Raw genomic sequence first — 18,442 nt, forward strand, 5'->3', positions numbered from 1 at the left:
CTCTTCTAGTAAGCCAGTCCATCTAAGTGCAAATGTGACATGGTTCAATATAAAGGATAATGTAAATAATCCATCCATCCATCCATCCATCCATCCATGGTCAGCCGCTTATCCTGCGTACAGGGTCGCGGAGGGGCTGGAGCTAATCCCAGCTGACACTGGTACACCCTGGACAGGTCGCCAGTCCACGCAGGGCCACACATAGACAGACAACCACTTAGTGAAAATTATACTTTGAAAATTAAGACTAATTATTTAAAAAACATTATTACCTTGCATTGACATCCTTAAGGGTGTTGTTGAGAGAATCTGACACTGAAGGGTGACACTCCCTCAGCAGTTGGTGGGTCACAGCACCAAACTTCCTCAGACTGCTTTCCTGTCTTTCCAGTTCCTCTTGCAAATCCTTCACATGTGATACAGTGCTTAACTCACCAGCAAAAATAAACAGTGTATAAAACGAATTTTAACATTACCCTAATAAAAAATATAAATGTCAACTTCATCACAATCAATGACTACAGGCCAGCTGAAAGGTATATCATAAAACGCCTCTTCATCCTAACATACCTGCAGACTTTGCACCTGCAGCTGAACAGCCTCAAGGGAGCCGGTGAGGAGGCGGAAGCGTGATACAGAGTACCTGCCCTCCATCAGGTAGCCATTGATCTCTTCTGAAGCCCGCTTGTACAGACTCCACTGATCCAACACTGACGTCAGGCTGATTTTTAGTTGCCCTATCTATTAAAGGTACAATAAAAAACACACAGTGGCTTTCAGAAAATTGTGAGGACCAGGCCAGAAGAGAACAGGAAATAGCAGAGTAGAGCAGAATAGATGGGTGTAACCTAAGTACCACATTAAAAATATGGGTGGAAAAAGAACAGGGGATCTTACCAAGTGGTCCAGGTTAGCCCAGGTGTGATTTACACCCTGGAGCGTCTCCATGACGATAGCACAGGCCTCATCAGTCTTGTTCTGGACAAGGGCACAGCCCTGTTCTTCCACCCTCTCTAGCTCTTTCTCTTTTTCCTTCACCAACTCTTCCATTTCCTAAAAGTTCATAGTTTTCACATGTCACTGACACAAAGGAGTGATAATAAGAGAAAGTAGGTGTATAACATGTTTTCATAAATCAGTGTGAGCACAATAAAAGAAGTCTACCTGGCAGTCTTTGAGAGCATTCTGCACAGATGTCAAATCCTCTATCCGGTGTTTCCTCTTTAATCTTTCTTCTTGAGTTCCCATCCAGGACTTCAGGGCCTGAACGCTGCTCTCATACTCCAACCACATTTCCAAAAGGCTCTCCAGGAACTGGATCTGCAAGCATTTTATAAAAATTATACTGAACACTGATTTTGCACTACTAAGTGACTAGGGCTGTTATTCTTCCATTAGCAGTATCAGTGCATATGGCCGTACCCTCTCATTAATGCGGCCTTGTAGGATCTGCCAGCGCCGGTTCATGGCTCCCAGACGCTCAGCAAAGTCTGTCTTGTCACTGCGCTTACTCTCCACATCCTGACCACTGATCTGCAGCACTGACTGGTTGACAAAGTCCACAGTCAGCTGCTTGCAGCTTAAATCTACTCTGAAGCCCTGAATTGGAGGAAAAAGCAGTAGATTCACAATTAAAATGGAAGGCACAGATTATTGAAATGCATGAAATACTAAAAACATATGTAGCTGTCACATATTGTCTTTCTATCACAAATTCACACCAGACACCTTATAAACAAAGTTCCACAAATCTAAAAAGTCTGTATGATGAAGTCCACTACCTTGTATTTTTGCAAGTAGTCCTGAATCACATTTGATCCCACCGCACTCTTGAGGTGTTCTTCATTCTCCTCAATGACATTCTCCATCAGTGATATCCAGTTAAACAGCTCAGAAATGGCGTGACGGGTGGCCAACTTCTCCATTTGGATCTGCAAAAAAATGCAACCCAGTGGACCAGCATATTAAACATCCAGGATTCAAAAAGCGCACATGCTGGCAGTCTGAGTTCAGCATTGTGTGAAAACGTCTGTATACGAGTGAAGCAGCAGAAAGGGGTAATCCTATTTGCCCTGGAGCAGCTAAGCCTGTTCAGTCTGACTGCATGTGACGATACCTGATGCAGCTTCTCCTGGACCACTGGGATGCGTGTGAGCAGCTCAGTCCACTGAGTGTCAATGCGTGCCAGGTCTGACCGCAGCACCACCGTGTCCACTTTCTTTAGACGCAGCAGCTGGTTGCCCTCAGTAACCACTGAGTTCTTCAAGCTGGACTTACCTTCAACTTCCTTTGAAAACTCCTGAGCGAGACAATGACAGGAATCATCAGTTGGTTTTCAATCAAAGGGGTACTTTTTCATGATGCTAGATATGGAGCTTTTTGCAGATGATACAGAAACTATTATTACTACTACATCCATAACAAATTCTATTACTAATACTATTACAATTATAGGAAATACAATTTGCACTAATAATTATACATTTTTACGGTAAAGTGATGCTCTTATACAACAGGCATATGCTATAAAAATGTGAATATAGTGCATAGTATATTATGTAACTGTATGTATATACTTATAGTTGCTCATTTGTTGGCAGCTCTAATAGTTCAATACATGTCTGTATGTCTACTAGTTGTAGCAGTGTTGCTAGTGAAGAGCCTGAATCTCTGGATCAAAACAGGTAAATAATGTACAATAAAAATCTGTGGCCTCACAAGGAAAGCAGAGAGATGGTCTCTGACAGTTTCGAGGTCCTGTGGGACTAACACTGCCTGCGTATTCCAAAACTCCAGACGCTCCAGAGCAGACTGCAGCCACTGGCTAAGCTCTGCACACTCCCTTTGATACCTGGAGGAAAACCACAATTCAGATATAGAACAAAGTCACACAATGATGAGTTCAGAAATGTACATTCTATCTGCTTAATACTTTTGTTGCTATTTTGTAAAACTGAAACTTTTAAGAAACCATATTAAAGACCCTTCTTAAAGATAATGTGTTTCAGTGTCCCAGTGGGATATCACTTGTGTTTGATTCTGATGTGTTTCTAACCTGGTCCAGTGTTTCAAGACAGCCTCCAGGCGCTGTAGTTCCTTGTTGACCTTGCTGGTGTTGTTGAGCCAGTGTTCTCCCAGCAGTGCCAGTTGATTCTCCAGTGCAGGACAGCACACTGACAGCAAGAGATGTTTGCCCTCATCCAGTACCTGGTATAGCTTGTGCTGGTACTCTGTCAGTCTTCCCTTTAGACCCTTTACAGAGAACAGAAGAGAAGCAGATTGGCAGATGGTATTGTAGCTGCTACAACTACAGTCATGTTGCTGTTGAGGAAGGTGCTTAAATCTCAACTGACATAAACATAAAGTGGTTCAGAGTCTAGCAGAGAAAGTGGTAATGGGCAGATGCAGCAGAAATTAAGTAAAAGTAAAGCAGCACAGAGGGTCATGTCTGCTGGCCTCTTGAATTTCCTTCAGTCCTCTTCAGCCACAATCAAATCTTGCCAGAATACTTTCCTACTTTTTTGACAGTACTGCATAAAAACAAGGAGGCTATTTAGGATTATTACTATATCCTATCCTGTATTATTATTATATCCTAATCTGCATTGATGTCTTTTGTACCTGATACAGTGAGATTCTGTCCATGAGCCTTTCTTCAGTCTCCTCCACCAGGCCAACAGTAGGAATGCTTCCTTCAACTGCCTCCAACTGGCGGTTCAGACTCTGGTAATCTTGCACCAAGCGGCACCAAGTCTTAAAACAAGAATACACAACATTTGAAATTGATAAAGCTGACAAGCAAACCTCAGATAAAGATCACTATAAATTATAATAAGTTACACAACTATTTAACCAATATTTGTCAATATTCATTTCACTTTTTTCCTTGAATAGAGGCTTTCCCCACTTTATGTGCAGTGAAAAAGTTGTAAAGTAGAGCAAAAAGACACTAATTTATTTGTCGTTATTTGTGTATTTCCTATACAATATATGAACACTTAGCAGCTGTTGTGCTCTCCTATCATGAAGGAAAAATAAGATTTCAATACACTGTATGTAAGCTAAGCCTATTTAGCTTTAGCAACTTGAGACTTATTTCCAAATTCATAAACATCTATTCCTTTCGAGTGAGAAAGATATATTAACAACACAGTTAAATCATTTTAAAAATAAGCATTTCAAATAATGACATTTTCAGATTTCCTATGACTATCAGTATGCTTTCAAAGCACAAAACAAAACACAGAACACAAACACTGTTTCCTCTCTGACCTCCAGGATACACTCGAGCTCAACTCCTTTACTGTGTGCCTCTTTGAGGACGCTCTGAGCTTCAGCCAGCGTCTCCTCCAAGGCCTGACTCTCTTTGGGAAGCATCAGACCACTGATTTTTCTGAAGTAAGTTTCTGTTAGAATCATATGGGACTCCAGACCCTGGAAGAACTCCTAGAAAACACAATCGGATACACACCATTAAGGAGTTTTTTTTCTCAGTAGGTTGTCTCTAGCGCTACTAGCTTTGTGTTGAATATTTTAAATATTAAACCTTTCCATCTTAACAGAGCTCCAAATTGACCAAACCTTATGTTTGTCCAAATGATTCTGGACTTCCTCCACAGAGCTGGCAATGATCCTCTGATCAGCAGCCATCTTGTCTTTAGCTGTGTCCACCAGATCAGTCAGGTCCTGCAGAGCACGTTCATACTGCTCCTTCAGGGCCATGTTCTGGTTCAGCCCACTGCGCCGGGAACCCACTGTCATCATCAGCTCCTCATAGGAATCCTGAAAACACACAAAAAGAATATTGTGTTTTCAAATAATTTCACTGAAATGATTCCATCAGTTCCATGTTATATTTTGTTTGTTATTTAATAGTATTTGCCAAAAAGGTACTGGCATATTTTCAAGCTCCTCTACCTATTGTATTGTGCCTATGTAATGTAGTAATAAAACAATAATGTAACCCTATGTGTTGAAGCATGACAATTTCCTAATTGTACACTCAGATAATTTTGGGACATAAACCTTGACCTGGTATCGTAAAGTGTGTTCTTAAGATTGAGGTTTTCCCAAGTCTACTCAACCTCCCCCCCCAAAAAAACAATCATGTCATGTCTTCTACATTTATAAAAGGTTTATAACTTTTATCTACTTTTACTTGTATTAATGATATTGATACATGTTTTTAATAAGCACAACCTAAACTGAGAAGCTTTTACTAAATGGTTTTCAGACTGAGCAACTTTAAATGAGAGCTGTTAGTCATATACATTACCTGGAGCTTTAGTAGTTTGTTTGTTGATATCTGATCGACCTGTAGTGCTGTTCCTCTGGTTTTGAGCTCCGTAATCCTCTGTTCAAAGTCTTTCAGGCTCTCCTCTGCACTGGCAATAACCTAAAAAAAGGACATTTACAATCATTTTTGTTCTCTGTAAGCTTTGATGGCAATAATGTCTATACCAAAGCTTGCATTACCTCAAGTTGTTTTGAGGCTGGCCTATCCATGGCTCCAGCTAAGGCCTGTAGGATCTGGCATTTTGTCTCAATTAAAGCAGTTTGGAGAAGTTGCAACTCAGTCTGTATCAGAAAAAAGACAATTTATAAAACATATATATTAAGATATGTGGGCTTATGATAGATATAATACTGTACATTTACGGCTATACAGAAATGGTCATGTTTTGTCCAACTGTAATTAAGTTCAATAAAAACAAACATTGTTTAACATAATAGAAAGTAACATTTCCTGATCAGTTATTACCTTAGTAAATCTGAATATATTAGCCAATGTTTTTGGTTTTACAGAGGACATGCATCAAGAAAAAACAAACATGAAATGCCCTAGAAATGGAACAAATGCAAAATATCAAGCAAACCTGGTAGGCTGTGAGTTCATGTGCTCTGGTCCTCATATGGTCACAGCGTTGCCCCAGAGCACAAGCCAGCGCTCCTAATCTCTCTTTCAAGCAGTCAAGATTGTCCTCTAGCAGCGCTCGGTCCTCTTGTCTCAACCCTGAAGACCCAGTTAGCAGAGCCTGGCTGAGCTTCACGTCCTCTGTGACATGTCTCACATCGTTCTCTAAGGTCTGTAGGAAAGTTCAGGACAGTTTGGAAAGATTTAAAATGACAAGCTTACGTCCATAGTGTAGATAAACTGCAGTTTTGAACAGTCAGTTTTAAATCCCAAGGAGAAACACAAATATATATTTTTATATTTACTATTATAACCAATCTAAATAAATCCTAACTTTTAAACTTAGCCTACATACTGTATCAGTAACCAACTTCTTGTATAGATCTAATATTTTTAACATAATAATTCCTAGGTCATGGGTACTACCAGGCTCATATGATTTGGTTAAATCTTCTGCAATAATTAAATAAGTTCCACTAATAGGCTTGAATGTACCTCCTGCTTTTGTAGCTGGGTCTCTGCGTTTTCAGCCAGCAGCACTGAGCCAGAGAAGACATTGTTCTCCACACCGTCCAGCCAGGAAGAGGTGGATGACACAGCTGCATAGAGCTGCTGTTCCATCTGTGGCACCTGTGTCTCACCACCACCACCGGGCTATGTACACACAAGAGTGTTGCAAATTTCCTTTGACATGTATTACAGACAACTACATCATTTAATGGTGCAATGTCATGGATTAAAATGTGCGATAATGTTAAAGAAGTTGTCAAACCTGAGCGGTCATGTCCTCTACTGTTTGTCTGAAGCCATCATACAGAGTCTTCAGTGAGGATTTGTCAGCCTGTGTTTCTCCTTTAAACAGTGATCCAGTTGTAGTCACACGAGAAGCTCTGGAATATAGCTGGGGAAAAAAAGACAGTCAAATACGTGCTTGGCTTTAACATTTGATAACAACAAGAATAATGTCAATACACTTTAATTGTAGTACTATTTTATGCTAACAATAACAATACAACAGGGTTTGTACCGGCTGTTTGTGGTCCTGCTCCAGGGTTTTCTGCAGGAGCTGCAATTTAGTTTTGAGCTCTAGTCTCAGGCTCTCCCATCTTTGCCTCATCTGCTCTCGAGCATCGTGAGATTCCCTCTCAACCAAAGCTGCTGGTGAAAATGGCTCTGTTGTACTGCACAGTGACAGAAACAGGAATTAATTAATGTTCCATTTAAAATCTGCCACAGGAATCATTAGATCTGTATGGTTTAATAGTATGTAAAATACCTGACACTGCTGGGCGAGGACTGCTGGATGAGGATCTCCTCTCCTCTGCTAGCAACTGACTGGAGCAACTTTTTCTGTTCTGCGAGCTGCTCCTCCAGTTCCTAAAAAGCAAACATGTTAGTTAAACAGTTAGATTGGACTTTGTATGATGTAATTAATTAATTGCATTTCTTCTGAATAACTGAGGTGGTGGCATTTAATGAAGACGGTATTTAACAATATTATATAACAAATCACAGTTTTAGTATCAGTGACCTGGCACTGCTAGTACTGAAACAAGAAAAAAGTATGTGAAAAAGCACCCTCTGTCTCTGCAGACTGTCCTCCTGTTGTTGGGAACGTGTGGTCCGGGCCTGGGCTAGCCAGTCCTGCACACTGGAACTCTGGGAGAGGCTGGAGTCTGATTCACTGTCCTCCTGCTCCTGCAGAGAGCCCTACAGGACAAGAAAATATATAATAAAACATTTAGGAAACACACATCAACAAGGAACCACGGCCATCAAATGCAAGTGTGGCAAATTTGTCAGGGGGTGTAAAGAAATGCAAAAGAAAAGAGGAGACTATTACAAATGAACTACACACTTAGTTCAGCCTAATTTATTATCATACTGTAATGAATAGGGTGCTGCAATTCAAGTATAAAAATTATCTCTATGGTGCAGTTATAAAGAAAACATTACATGTGATGTTGGAAATGTTTTTATCTACATTGTGAGGAAGGTAACCACAGTGGGGACTGAACCCAATATCACATGGAATTGTGTACCTGGATGATAATCTGCTTGTCTTGTAGCATCCTCTGCAGCTCCAACAGGCCACCCTTCAATGAGCGTAACTTCCTGGCCAATTGCTCAGCTTCCTCTCTGGACTCTGTCCGGCCTTCCAGCAGCAGGTTCTCACTGTGCATGGAGAGCTCAGACAGCGCCAGCACCTTCTCTTCAATCTCCAGCAGCATGTTCTGCAGAAGCATGAGGAGAGAAGCCAGCTCAAACATGGTGTCTCACCACCAACAGCAACAGACCCTACAGACAACCAGGGGGCCGGTCTGGATGAAGCCCCTACACCAGCACCTTTCCCCAACCACCGGACAGGGAGAGGTCTCTCTCTGTTTTCATCCTTGCCCCACCTCTCCGGCCTCGCCTCCTGTGCAACATATTACCACTAATCCTTCATGCTCCATGCTCTGAAGCACACATGCTCCAATTCAAAAGCAATTCTCCTGTGCAGAACACCATTCTATGTCCAGACCAGTTAACAATGCCCATCAGTGAATGCTGTTCCACTGTTTGAAGAAACATTTGTTTTCTAACAGCAATGCCACTGCCCTGTGATCGATAGCTTCAGTGGGTTTTTCTAATGCAAAGAGTAACTCTCCCTCCCGCCTTCTCTAGGATTCCCCTACTTGAATATTCTAGCAGCTTTGTCACCAACACCAATCCCAGCAGCGGGATCTGTTAATCGTCTGAAAGCCAAAACCCCTGACTACTCCACCCTATGCTGCTAACAGGCCCGTCACACAGAGACATCTGCATAATCTTCTTAAGACTAGTGCTACGGTCGCTTAGGAGCCCAGCCATCTGAATGCCCCTCTAACCCTGCTAATGCTCTTGTTTACCCACTGAGGTTCCCGCCCCTGTGGGATGATCCACATGTGATAAGGGCAACAAAATATTGAAGTATAAGATGGATGTAAATAATCTACTGGCAAATTTGCATTAGTGTGCTGACCAGAGACAACACCTGAACACCTAGAAAACAGTACTCCAGTACACGTCTGCTATTCCTGACACATGACATATAAATTATTAAGTAGGATATTCCTAAAATTTATTGATATTCTTAAGTAATAATTCCAATGAACATGTTTGCAGCCATTGCTCTGCATGAACAGCAGGTGGAGCTCTTACCTGACATTCAGTGAGCTGATCCTCCATATCTGTCTCCTCTGGAGGTTCAAGTTCAAGAATGGAGGTTACAGCACTGCGCTTCCTGGTCAACCACTGATCCAGTTCATCTGCCTGGGTGTGATAGAGCTCTACGGCCTGTTCCTGACGTTGACCCTCCAGACGGTCACTAACGCGCTCCTGGTGCACAGCACATCACATCACATTTTACTTATCAAATGAATTAATTTACAAATATATTAATAAAATCATTTATCAATAAAGCAATTATTATCTACTATTAGTAGTAATGAACTTTCACAGTCTTTACAAAATCTACCTCCAATAGCTGCTGTTTCCCAGAGGCCTTCATGTGGATGGTGGCCATCCTCTCAGCTAACACAGCGAGGGAGGAGTGCATGGCTAGCTGGTCAGCCATGTCTGCGTCCACAGCATCTGAGGCCAGATCTTCTGTGAAGCTTGTCTGCAGCCTGTTTATTTCCTCCTGCACACTCTGAATCTCTTCTATCAGACCCTGGAGAGGACAACATTGCTATAGTGAACTGCGGTTTTGTGACTCTATTTTCATTTCTATGTTGGTCAACGGGAAGTATAATCTTTTTTTTTGTATGTAGATACTGTGATTGTATGCTATACAATAAATATCACAAATTCCAAATTTGAATATTACTGAAAGAGCAGTAATTCTCTATTCAATTCAAATTAAATTAGTTTGCTTAAGCTAGTGGAACAGTGATGTAATGTTAAGACAAATAATGTTTTAATGTAAACTGTGACATTACAAATACAAAACAAGGTGACAAGAGTGGCCCAAAAGTTTCCAACAGACCTGCAACATTATCAAAACATTATTTTCTATATTTGACATAGTTCGACAAGTACTGTGCACTTTGCATTACCGTGAGTTCTTACATTATTTTACATTATTTTAGAAGTATGACAACTCCCAGTGCGATAGCTCTCTCTCCATCAAACTATTGAAGACATTTATTGTACTGTAATGACTCACCTCATGTGCCTTAATGTGACTATCTGGGCTTTTATCTGCCTCCACAGGCTCACTCAATTTGGCCTCCAGAGCCTCCATTTTAGAAGAGATTGACTGGAGTGAACCTTGGTAATGCTGTTGCTTTTCCAGAGCTTCATACAGAGACCTCTGCTTCTCGCTGATCTGTTAGAAGACCAATTGGACAATATAAAAGTGCTAAGCCTGAAAACATGATAACAATCACTGAGAATCAATAAACCACCAAGCTGACATCTTGTATTATTCACATACCACATTCTTCAATGTCTCCCATGAGCGCTGCAAGTCATCTAAGTTTGCCACAGACTCAAATGTTGGGTCATATAATTCTTGGATTGGAGCTCTTGTGAGTGTTCCTCTTCCCATCTAAAAAACATTAAAACAGCACCATCAGCAGTTCAGACAAAATAGTTATGAAACGGATGGCAAAACAGATGTTCAATATTTCAATAAAGCCCCAAATGTATTGTTAGTCATGATGAAATTGCGGGTGCAAGCTGAGAATAGATATGGATTATTACCGCCCTTGGTTTGTTTTTGCCTTCTTCATTTATTAACTGCATATATTAATTAAGAATGTTTTGTTTAGACAGTTAACACAGGAAAGATTACAGCAAAATTAGGGGACGATTATTTAAAAAGAAAATTCATGTGCCAGATAGAAACCAAGTATGTGCAATTTTGCTGAAAAACCAGAATGATCGGGGAAAAAAGCTATCAAGAGGAACAGAGAAGGTAGATACCTTGGTTATAGTGGCTTCAGTGTGAGAGATGGGAGAAGGAGAGCGACACACAGGAGGAGAAGAGACCTCACTGTTAGTGCCCTCCTCCCCAGACTCCTCAGTTACAGGAGACAGGAGGGTGTGACAGCGACCAGCAGTCATCTGACACGCCATGCAAGAAAACATTAACAGAAGAGCAGGCATGCAAGGTGGATTGGGAAAGATTAATCATATGTAATGTGTTTTTTAGACAAAACATACATAAACAATTATGGTATAATAAAAGCATGATAAAATGATGAATTAGTACAATTAAAGGAATAAAACTCTTAAGAACTCGTTAAGCTAAAGCCAGAAATAGCAGAATGAGTCAAGAGGTTTATAGGCAATGCCATCACCAACAATGCAAACTTTGTCAGCATTACTATGTTATGTGGTATATTATGTTCTCCTTACCATGACGGCTTGTGCTGAAGATTTCTTGGACTTCTCTTCATCAATGTCCTGCAGCCCCTCTACATCACTCACCGTCAGCAGCATGGTGGCATGCTTGGCCTTCACTGCCAGCATTTTACATTTTGAGTTTAGTGAGGCGATCTGCTCTTGGTAACCTTTGATCTTCTGGGCCAGTTCCTATTCAAAAATACAAAATTTGTAACTTATTATGCAGTTCTGAGGAAAGATTAACTATTACACTGTAGTACAGAGAAAGTCATAAGTAATGAGGATTGCATTGGATTAGTTGAATAAATACAGATTTTGCAGTGCAGTGGATCTGCATTTAGTACTGCTGCCCCTTGACAAAAGGGACCTCTATTTGATGCCAAACATTTCTGTGTTCAATTCACATGTTAAGTTCTTGTTTGTGTGGGTTTCCTCCAAATTTGTAAACACATGCAAGCATGTCACAACTTATTTGTTATGTCTGAATTACACTGATAACCTGTACAGGATCCCTTCCCTCCAATTCATTCCTTCCCTGTACAGGAAATGTGGGTTAATTGGTGAGTGAATTAATGTATTGTACTTCATGGTGAAGGATCTGGGCCTGCAGCTCCTGGATGTTGTTTGTGGGGATCGGTCGGTCTTGAATGACACGGTGTGCTTCCTCTATCAGCCCCTGTAGGTCTCTCACTTCTTGCTCATATTGCTCGTACTGCACCACTGCCTCCTATATAAAAAATGTAATTGCTTTGTTAACGTTAAATGAACAATTTAAACCTCCAAAATGTTTTTTTTTCTTTTGGTGTCACAAGAATTTCACCAGAAACATTGCTTATGGCCTCAAAATACATATAAAGCATGTTCACTTAGCAGCATTGTGACTCAAGCTGCTAGCCATGGCCTTCTACTGACACCAGGCATTGCATATTGTGTCAGAATGCAGGATTGACAACAATACGATGTTACTGTGCTGCAGAAATAGTGCCCCCTACTGTACCTGTAGGATGTTGCACTGCTGAATCGCCACGTGCTGCAACTGACTGGCTTCTTGCTGCAGACGCAGCGCTGTGCGACAGATGGCAAGGTTGGGCATCACCTCTTCTGGGACCTGCAGAGCACTCTGGCACAGCTGCACTGCCTGCACCTGCTGTTTGAAGCTCTCCATATCTGCCAAGAGACGCTGCAAAAACAAGGAAAATTTACATTGTGTGAAACCATTAACAAGCTGCAATGTGCAAAGTAATTGTGCTTTATTACAAATTACTGGCCATATCAGGTAATTATTTTAATGTGATGTGGTTACCTGTCTTTGAGACAGCTGTTCTTTGAGGCTCTGGTGTGCCAACTCTGGTGAGGTCAGTGTGGCTTGGACCTGCTCCAGAGCTACATGTAGGGCTTTAACTTCATACTCCAGGGCTTCCATACTCTGAGGGCATATCATACATGAGTCAGTTATACAGAATATTTATCACAAAGAATGAGCAGGGAAATTCTACAGGTCAAATATAATTACAGGAAGGAAAACAGAAAAAGAAGGCAATTCATAAATGTTACAACAAGTCAAATAAATAATAAATCTTTTTTTTTCTCTGCACCTTATTTGCATCCTCTAAGCTCTGCAGCCGTGTCTTGATGCTTTGCTGAAGCTCCTCAGTGTGTCGACTGAGTTCACAGACCTGCTGGCTCATAGACTCAACCTGCAGCACCTCAGACAGAAGCTCTACTTTCTCTGCCATCGATTCCAGGTCTCCATGGAGCTCCCGAGACTCACGAAGGACAGCCTAAGCTCAGGGCAACGAGACAGTGAATGAAATGTATCTGTGGTATGGTCTCCGGGTGGAAAGAAACGATTCATTCCTTGCATGTGGCATTTTTTAAATGTGTGTATGGGTAAAAATCCTGACATTTCAGTGAACTGTGCATGGATAAACATGAATCCAGCTCAAACCAAAAAACAACCCATGTGATGCCTGTCTAGACGCCCAACTCACCTGGTACATACGTATCTGCTCTTGCAGATGAACGGAAGAGTTCCAGATGATGTTTGCCCTCACAAGGCTTTTGGCTTTCTCCGACCACCTCACAATGAAATCCAGCATCTCGTTATACTCATCTAAATAGCAGACAGCCTGAGGAGCCAACATAACAGAGTTCACTATGGTTAAAGCACAACAAAAACAAATAAGGTATGGTAGCCTGTAGCTGTGTTGCAATTTGTTGTGCTATTTATAAGAGACCTGAAAAAGCAAACCTTTTTGAGCCAGTTGTTCCTACAGTCTGCCAACCGTGTTGTATGGTGATGCATTTCTGATAGCTTGCTGATGGCATCACCAAGCTGTTTGGCTAGCAGGGGGTTTCTGCGGCCAAATTCTTGTACTGCAGCATCCAGTTCTGAAAGGGTGCGACCGCAACAGTCCAAGTCCTCTGCCAGGCTCTGAGAAAAGAAATGAAACATGTATAATTTTTATGTCCTTACAACATCTAACAGTCTTGAGTGATGTAAAAAATTTGTATTTCTAAGCCAACTGTATCTACTACACATTCACAGTAACCCACAATAAAATAACTTTGACCCACCTTGACTTCTTCTTTGGCATGATCAACATCAGGAGATTTTTCCTTAAATTTAGCAGAGAGTACTTTGAGTTTTTCAGAGATGTCATGGATTCTAGAACTGAAGTCCTCTTTTATTTCTCTGGTTTTCTGAATTTCTCTCTCTTTTGAAAGAACCTAGAAAAACATTAAGAAATGTCAACAAATGCCACATGAGAAAACATACTGTTGTGTTCCCTTGTGGAATTGACATATGGTAACAATTTAGATAATACAAAATTTAAGAGGCCCATTTAGGTCTTATATACATTGAAAGCTTTTTAATGATACAGTACCTGGTCCTCAATGGCACCCAATGCAAGTGAGACCTCAGCCAGCTGCATGGAGATTTCAGAGGGCAGTATCGTGTAGAGGTCCAGGTACTTGCTCTGTTGCTGCTCTGCTAATTTATCCACATTCTGACGATAAGTGATCACATCTCCATGTACAACCTATACGCAACAAACGGAGGACCAATGTAACCTTTTTTCAGAAATAATAATCAGAAAGATTATATTTCTGATTTTAGATGTGAGATATACCTCAAGCTCCTGCAGCAGAGAATCAATGTCTGGTGTGGGATTGAGCAGAAGCTCCCTGGTCTCCTGAATCCAGGCTTTTACAACGCTAAGTTCCTTCTCCACTTCTTCTCTTTCCCTCAGTTCCTGAGCAGCTTGAGCCCGCTTGGTCCGAGACTGTGTCAGGAGGCTAGAGGCAAAGAGAAAATTTACTCTGCTGAAATTCTGTATGGCAGAGTAGAGTTAACTTAATTTCTAAATAATAAGGAATCTTTTTAATCTAAATAATATAATAGTTGGCTTTTTTCACAATACCATTGATCTAAGATTATCTTAATACAGATGCTCTATTTAAATGCAACAGACTTGCAGTTTATCTTCTTTCTACCTTTCCATTTGGTCTTGTACAGCTCTGATCTCCTTCAGGCTGGGTAGCTCATCCTGGTCATTTGTTGGTGACGGCACTTCTACATCGTGCAGCAGGCTGAGAGCATACTGGCGCAGCAGTGTGAGGGAGGAGAGCTCTCGCTCCAAGTCTTGGCTCAGCAAGTCATGCTGGTCCAACAGAGACTGCAGGGTAGCTTTGGAAGCCTTCTCCACGGCACTGTCAGGGAAACGACTTTGGAGCTCATCAGAGACTGCTCGTACCTTCACCATCTGTACAAAATTATTAAGTTCAGCTGCTAGTGAAAACATTTTTTTCATTTAATTATGAAATAAATATTCCCCCCATTATCTGTCTGTGTACCTTCTCTCTAAAAGTCCTCCAATCCTGTGCTGTGTCCTCCAGTACTCTCTCGCGTCCCCGCGCCACACTTCGTAGTCGTGTCCAGCGCTGCCACACAGTGGTCATGGAGCGACTGATGGTGGCCTTGCTGGCATCACTCCCCACCAGCTCCAGCTGGGCAGCCTGCTCCTCTAAACCACTCAGCTTCTCTTGGAAGCCATTCACCAGTGATACAAGGGACTGAAAGAGACAATTAATGAACTAAGTGCACATTTCACAGAAGCACCATCCATATTTTGCATGGAAAATGACTTTGGCCTGTCATACCCGATGACTGCATAGTTTATCTTCAGCCTCTTGGCTTGTGGCTGCCTTTGCAGTGGAAAATTCAGTCAGCTTCTTTTCAGCTTCATTCATGAGCTCAATGACAGTCTGCCTTGCCTCCTGGTATGACTTCCACTGAGTGACACAGCTAAGAAATACATTAGAGGATAAAATGCCATTATTAACAGAATTTTTGTATCATCACTGCATAATGCATGTGTGTCATCAACTATTTGTATTCATTACCTGTGAAGGACATCCTGGTGACACTGGAGCTGATCTTGAACCTCTACACCTCTCTGCTTTGCTGACTCCACACTCACACGGAGCTGCTCTTTAGCTGTGGGGTTGACCAGGTTCTCCAACTGAGGCAGCAGAGCCTGCAGCTCCTCCAAGTGGATGAGGAACTCCTGCTCTGTGGCCATGATGTCCCCCTGCTGCCGGAGACATTCCTCGTAGTTCTCCACGTCCACGCCCAAGCTAGCTTGCTGCAGGAAGGACACAGCATCCTCCAGCCATTCACAGGCTGACTGCATCCTGAAGTGGTACTTCTGGCACAACACCAGGGCTTCCTCCAAAGTAATCTTTACAAAAGAAGCAATGAAGAATTTAAAACACACACACACACACACACACACACACACATATATATATATATATATATATAGAGAGAGAGAGAGAGGTATAAAAATAAATGACAGATTCAATACTGTATTTAAGCATTATGATAACTTTAACAACCTTCATAGAATATTGAATGTAATATTGTCCCACCTGTTTGGAGCTCAGTGCTTTTTGAACATCTGCCTGCAGCTTTGTCATTTCTTCTAGGCTTGTGTCTACGTGGGCTGGGACAAGCTCATTTGCGCTGATATACTTCTGTTGCTCCCTGCTACTAAGAGCAGCCACAATTCTCAGTCTCGATTGCACTTCCTCCTGCATGATTTGCTGCTTTCTGATCTCCTCCTGCACCTTCTCCACCCTCACATCAACAATCACAGCACAGCCCAGTTCATCCCTGACATGCTGCAGCCAGTCCAGGGTCCTTTTCATCTCTGTCTCAAAGTCTTTACTTTGAACAAACCTGTTCTCACACTCTTCAATCAGATCCCCTACTGCAGCTTGCAAAGATCGCAGCTCCTCTTGCCACAAAACCACTTGTTCCTTTGAAGCATCATGGGCTGCTTGGTCTACGCGGGGTGCTAGAGTGTCCATCTGCTCCATGAGCCTTGACAAGTGAGAGTTGGCACTCTGGAGACTCCCCGCCAGAGCATGGTAGTTCTTCAGCCTCTCCTCAGCTGACTGCGTCTCTGCATTAACTTTTACAAGCTGCTCTTTTGTGGCCTTTAACTCAGAGTCAACCTGCATAGCCATTGCCTTGTGGTCCTCAAATGACTCCAAGGTTTCATCCAGATGCTCTACTTTCTGTTCAACCAACCTCTTTAGGCCGTTGTACAAGCTCACAAGCTGGGTCATTTCGTCTGGGCGCCATGGTTGACCGGTGCTACGGAATCCCTCTTTCTTCTGGTTCAGTTCACTCACAGCTAGACCCAGGTTGCTCAGGTCTGCCTGGATCGCTCTGTAATCACTCTGCAAACTGAGAACCTCTTCTGTTTGCAGCCCTACAGGCTGTGTGCCAAGATTATTGAACTGTTCCTCAAGTTCTTTCAGTGCTCTATGAGTGACATCTATGAAAGATGTGTACTCATTCCTCGTGAGAATGGCCTGCTGGATTTTCTCCTGTTTTTCTTTGGCTAGTGCTAATATGTTATTATATTGCTGGGGGAGGGTGTTGAGTTTTTCATCCAAATAACAGTGGTCTACTTCATTCAGACTGGGCAATATTTCCTGGCCAGCTCTTTGTACAATTAAGAGAAGATTCTCATATTCAATTGCCTGCTCGACTATGTGTTGATACTTTAGTAGCTGTGTTTCCAATTCAGCATCTCCAACCATTAGATTGATTTCAGGGAAGGTGACTATATCAGCTTGTTTTATCCACAGGCATATTTTCTCTAAATCAGTCTTGAAATACTTCCTAGAAACAAGTACTTTTTCAAGCTCCTGAAGTTTCTGGCCACATCTATGTAATGTTTTGTCAAAGATGTTTTGCAACTCCTGCAACTTTGTGAGAATCTCATTCCTTTCTTCCTCGCTGGCGTCCCTCATCAGGTCCCTTCCCTGAGACCACAAGGAGGTCAGCTCGCTCTGATAGGCTTTCAGACTGCTTTGGATGTTCCTACAGGTTCTGACTTGCTTGGCTAGATCATCAGGTAATAAAGCAATATACTCCTCTGCCTGGGCCTTCTTCTCATTCTGCTGGACCCAGGAAATAGACTGGCTCACAGCCATCAGGAACTGTGTTCTTTCTGTGAAAGCCTTGCTGAGGTGTTTTCTGCGCTGCACAACCTTTACACTCAGAGATTCTACCTCCAATTGCGTGTCTGCAATAAGCTGTTGCAGACGTTGCCGTTCACTGAGACCCAGGCAGGCCAGCACCCTGTCGGCATCAGCCATGGCCTGTGCCAGTAGGAGCTGCTTAGCTTCCAGCTCACTGCAGATGCTCAGGTGGTCAAACAGGAAGCTCTGAGCCAGCTCTGGAGGAGGACTCATTTTCATGGCCTCAGACAGGGCAGGCTGCTGCTCCTCTGCCCAGTCCCGAGCCTCTCTCAAACGGGCCTCCACTTGGCCCATATCTTCCAGGGTCACCACTGAGTCCTGGATTTTCCTCTCAATTAGGTTTTGCATCTGCGACCATCGCTGCTCAAAGTGGCTGATCTGCTCTTTTACCAGCTCCTTGTCATCCAAGTTCAAATGTTGGATGACTTTTTGTTTCTGTTCCTTAAGGTCCTCAAGAGTGCCTTTTTGTTCTTCCAGAATTACTGCAAGCTTCCGTAATGCCTCCAAATGCTGAGATGAACTTTCAGCATCTGTTCTGTTTGGCACCAAAAAACAAAAAAGGAATTAGACAAGTGTTATGTTGAAGATATGCCA

The 18,442-nt window shown here is 42.2% G+C and overlaps 1 protein-coding gene across 1 annotated transcript in view; it reads right to left on the minus strand.

Annotated features, from left to right (window-relative positions):
• The window catches only part of syne1b (spectrin repeat containing, nuclear envelope 1b), an 83,140-nt gene that overhangs the window by 16,857 nt on the left and 47,841 nt on the right, over positions 1-18,442 (minus strand). Inside the window, exons 77-117 of the mRNA XM_046061954.1 lie at positions 16,223-18,383; positions 15,695-16,032; positions 15,452-15,596; positions 15,146-15,364; positions 14,786-15,054; positions 14,422-14,587; positions 14,176-14,331; positions 13,865-14,017; positions 13,539-13,721; positions 13,279-13,416; positions 12,883-13,068; positions 12,591-12,713; positions 12,285-12,467; positions 11,871-12,014; positions 11,300-11,476; positions 10,865-11,005; positions 10,374-10,487; positions 10,104-10,265; positions 9,414-9,608; positions 9,098-9,274; positions 7,957-8,148; positions 7,493-7,624; positions 7,191-7,291; positions 6,942-7,095; positions 6,687-6,815; positions 6,410-6,568; positions 5,877-6,086; positions 5,476-5,577; positions 5,276-5,395; positions 4,582-4,782; positions 4,273-4,446; positions 3,622-3,753; positions 3,056-3,252; positions 2,719-2,851; positions 2,117-2,299; positions 1,782-1,931; positions 1,423-1,599; positions 1,165-1,320; positions 898-1,053; positions 571-741; positions 273-406 (exon numbers count right to left, since the gene is read on the minus strand). Coding sequence (XP_045917910.1) covers positions 273-406; positions 571-741; positions 898-1,053; positions 1,165-1,320; positions 1,423-1,599; positions 1,782-1,931; positions 2,117-2,299; positions 2,719-2,851; positions 3,056-3,252; positions 3,622-3,753; positions 4,273-4,446; positions 4,582-4,782; positions 5,276-5,395; positions 5,476-5,577; positions 5,877-6,086; positions 6,410-6,568; positions 6,687-6,815; positions 6,942-7,095; positions 7,191-7,291; positions 7,493-7,624; positions 7,957-8,148; positions 9,098-9,274; positions 9,414-9,608; positions 10,104-10,265; positions 10,374-10,487; positions 10,865-11,005; positions 11,300-11,476; positions 11,871-12,014; positions 12,285-12,467; positions 12,591-12,713; positions 12,883-13,068; positions 13,279-13,416; positions 13,539-13,721; positions 13,865-14,017; positions 14,176-14,331; positions 14,422-14,587; positions 14,786-15,054; positions 15,146-15,364; positions 15,452-15,596; positions 15,695-16,032; positions 16,223-18,383 — 8,793 coding nt within the window. The remainder of the gene's footprint in view (positions 1-272; positions 407-570; positions 742-897; positions 1,054-1,164; positions 1,321-1,422; positions 1,600-1,781; positions 1,932-2,116; positions 2,300-2,718; positions 2,852-3,055; positions 3,253-3,621; positions 3,754-4,272; positions 4,447-4,581; positions 4,783-5,275; positions 5,396-5,475; positions 5,578-5,876; positions 6,087-6,409; positions 6,569-6,686; positions 6,816-6,941; positions 7,096-7,190; positions 7,292-7,492; positions 7,625-7,956; positions 8,149-9,097; positions 9,275-9,413; positions 9,609-10,103; positions 10,266-10,373; positions 10,488-10,864; positions 11,006-11,299; positions 11,477-11,870; positions 12,015-12,284; positions 12,468-12,590; positions 12,714-12,882; positions 13,069-13,278; positions 13,417-13,538; positions 13,722-13,864; positions 14,018-14,175; positions 14,332-14,421; positions 14,588-14,785; positions 15,055-15,145; positions 15,365-15,451; positions 15,597-15,694; positions 16,033-16,222; positions 18,384-18,442) is intronic.

Source organism: Micropterus dolomieu, linkage group LG11 (genome assembly GCF_021292245.1).
Source record: "Micropterus dolomieu isolate WLL.071019.BEF.003 ecotype Adirondacks linkage group LG11, ASM2129224v1, whole genome shotgun sequence".
NCBI classification, from domain to species: domain Eukaryota; kingdom Metazoa; phylum Chordata; class Actinopteri; order Centrarchiformes; family Centrarchidae; genus Micropterus; species Micropterus dolomieu.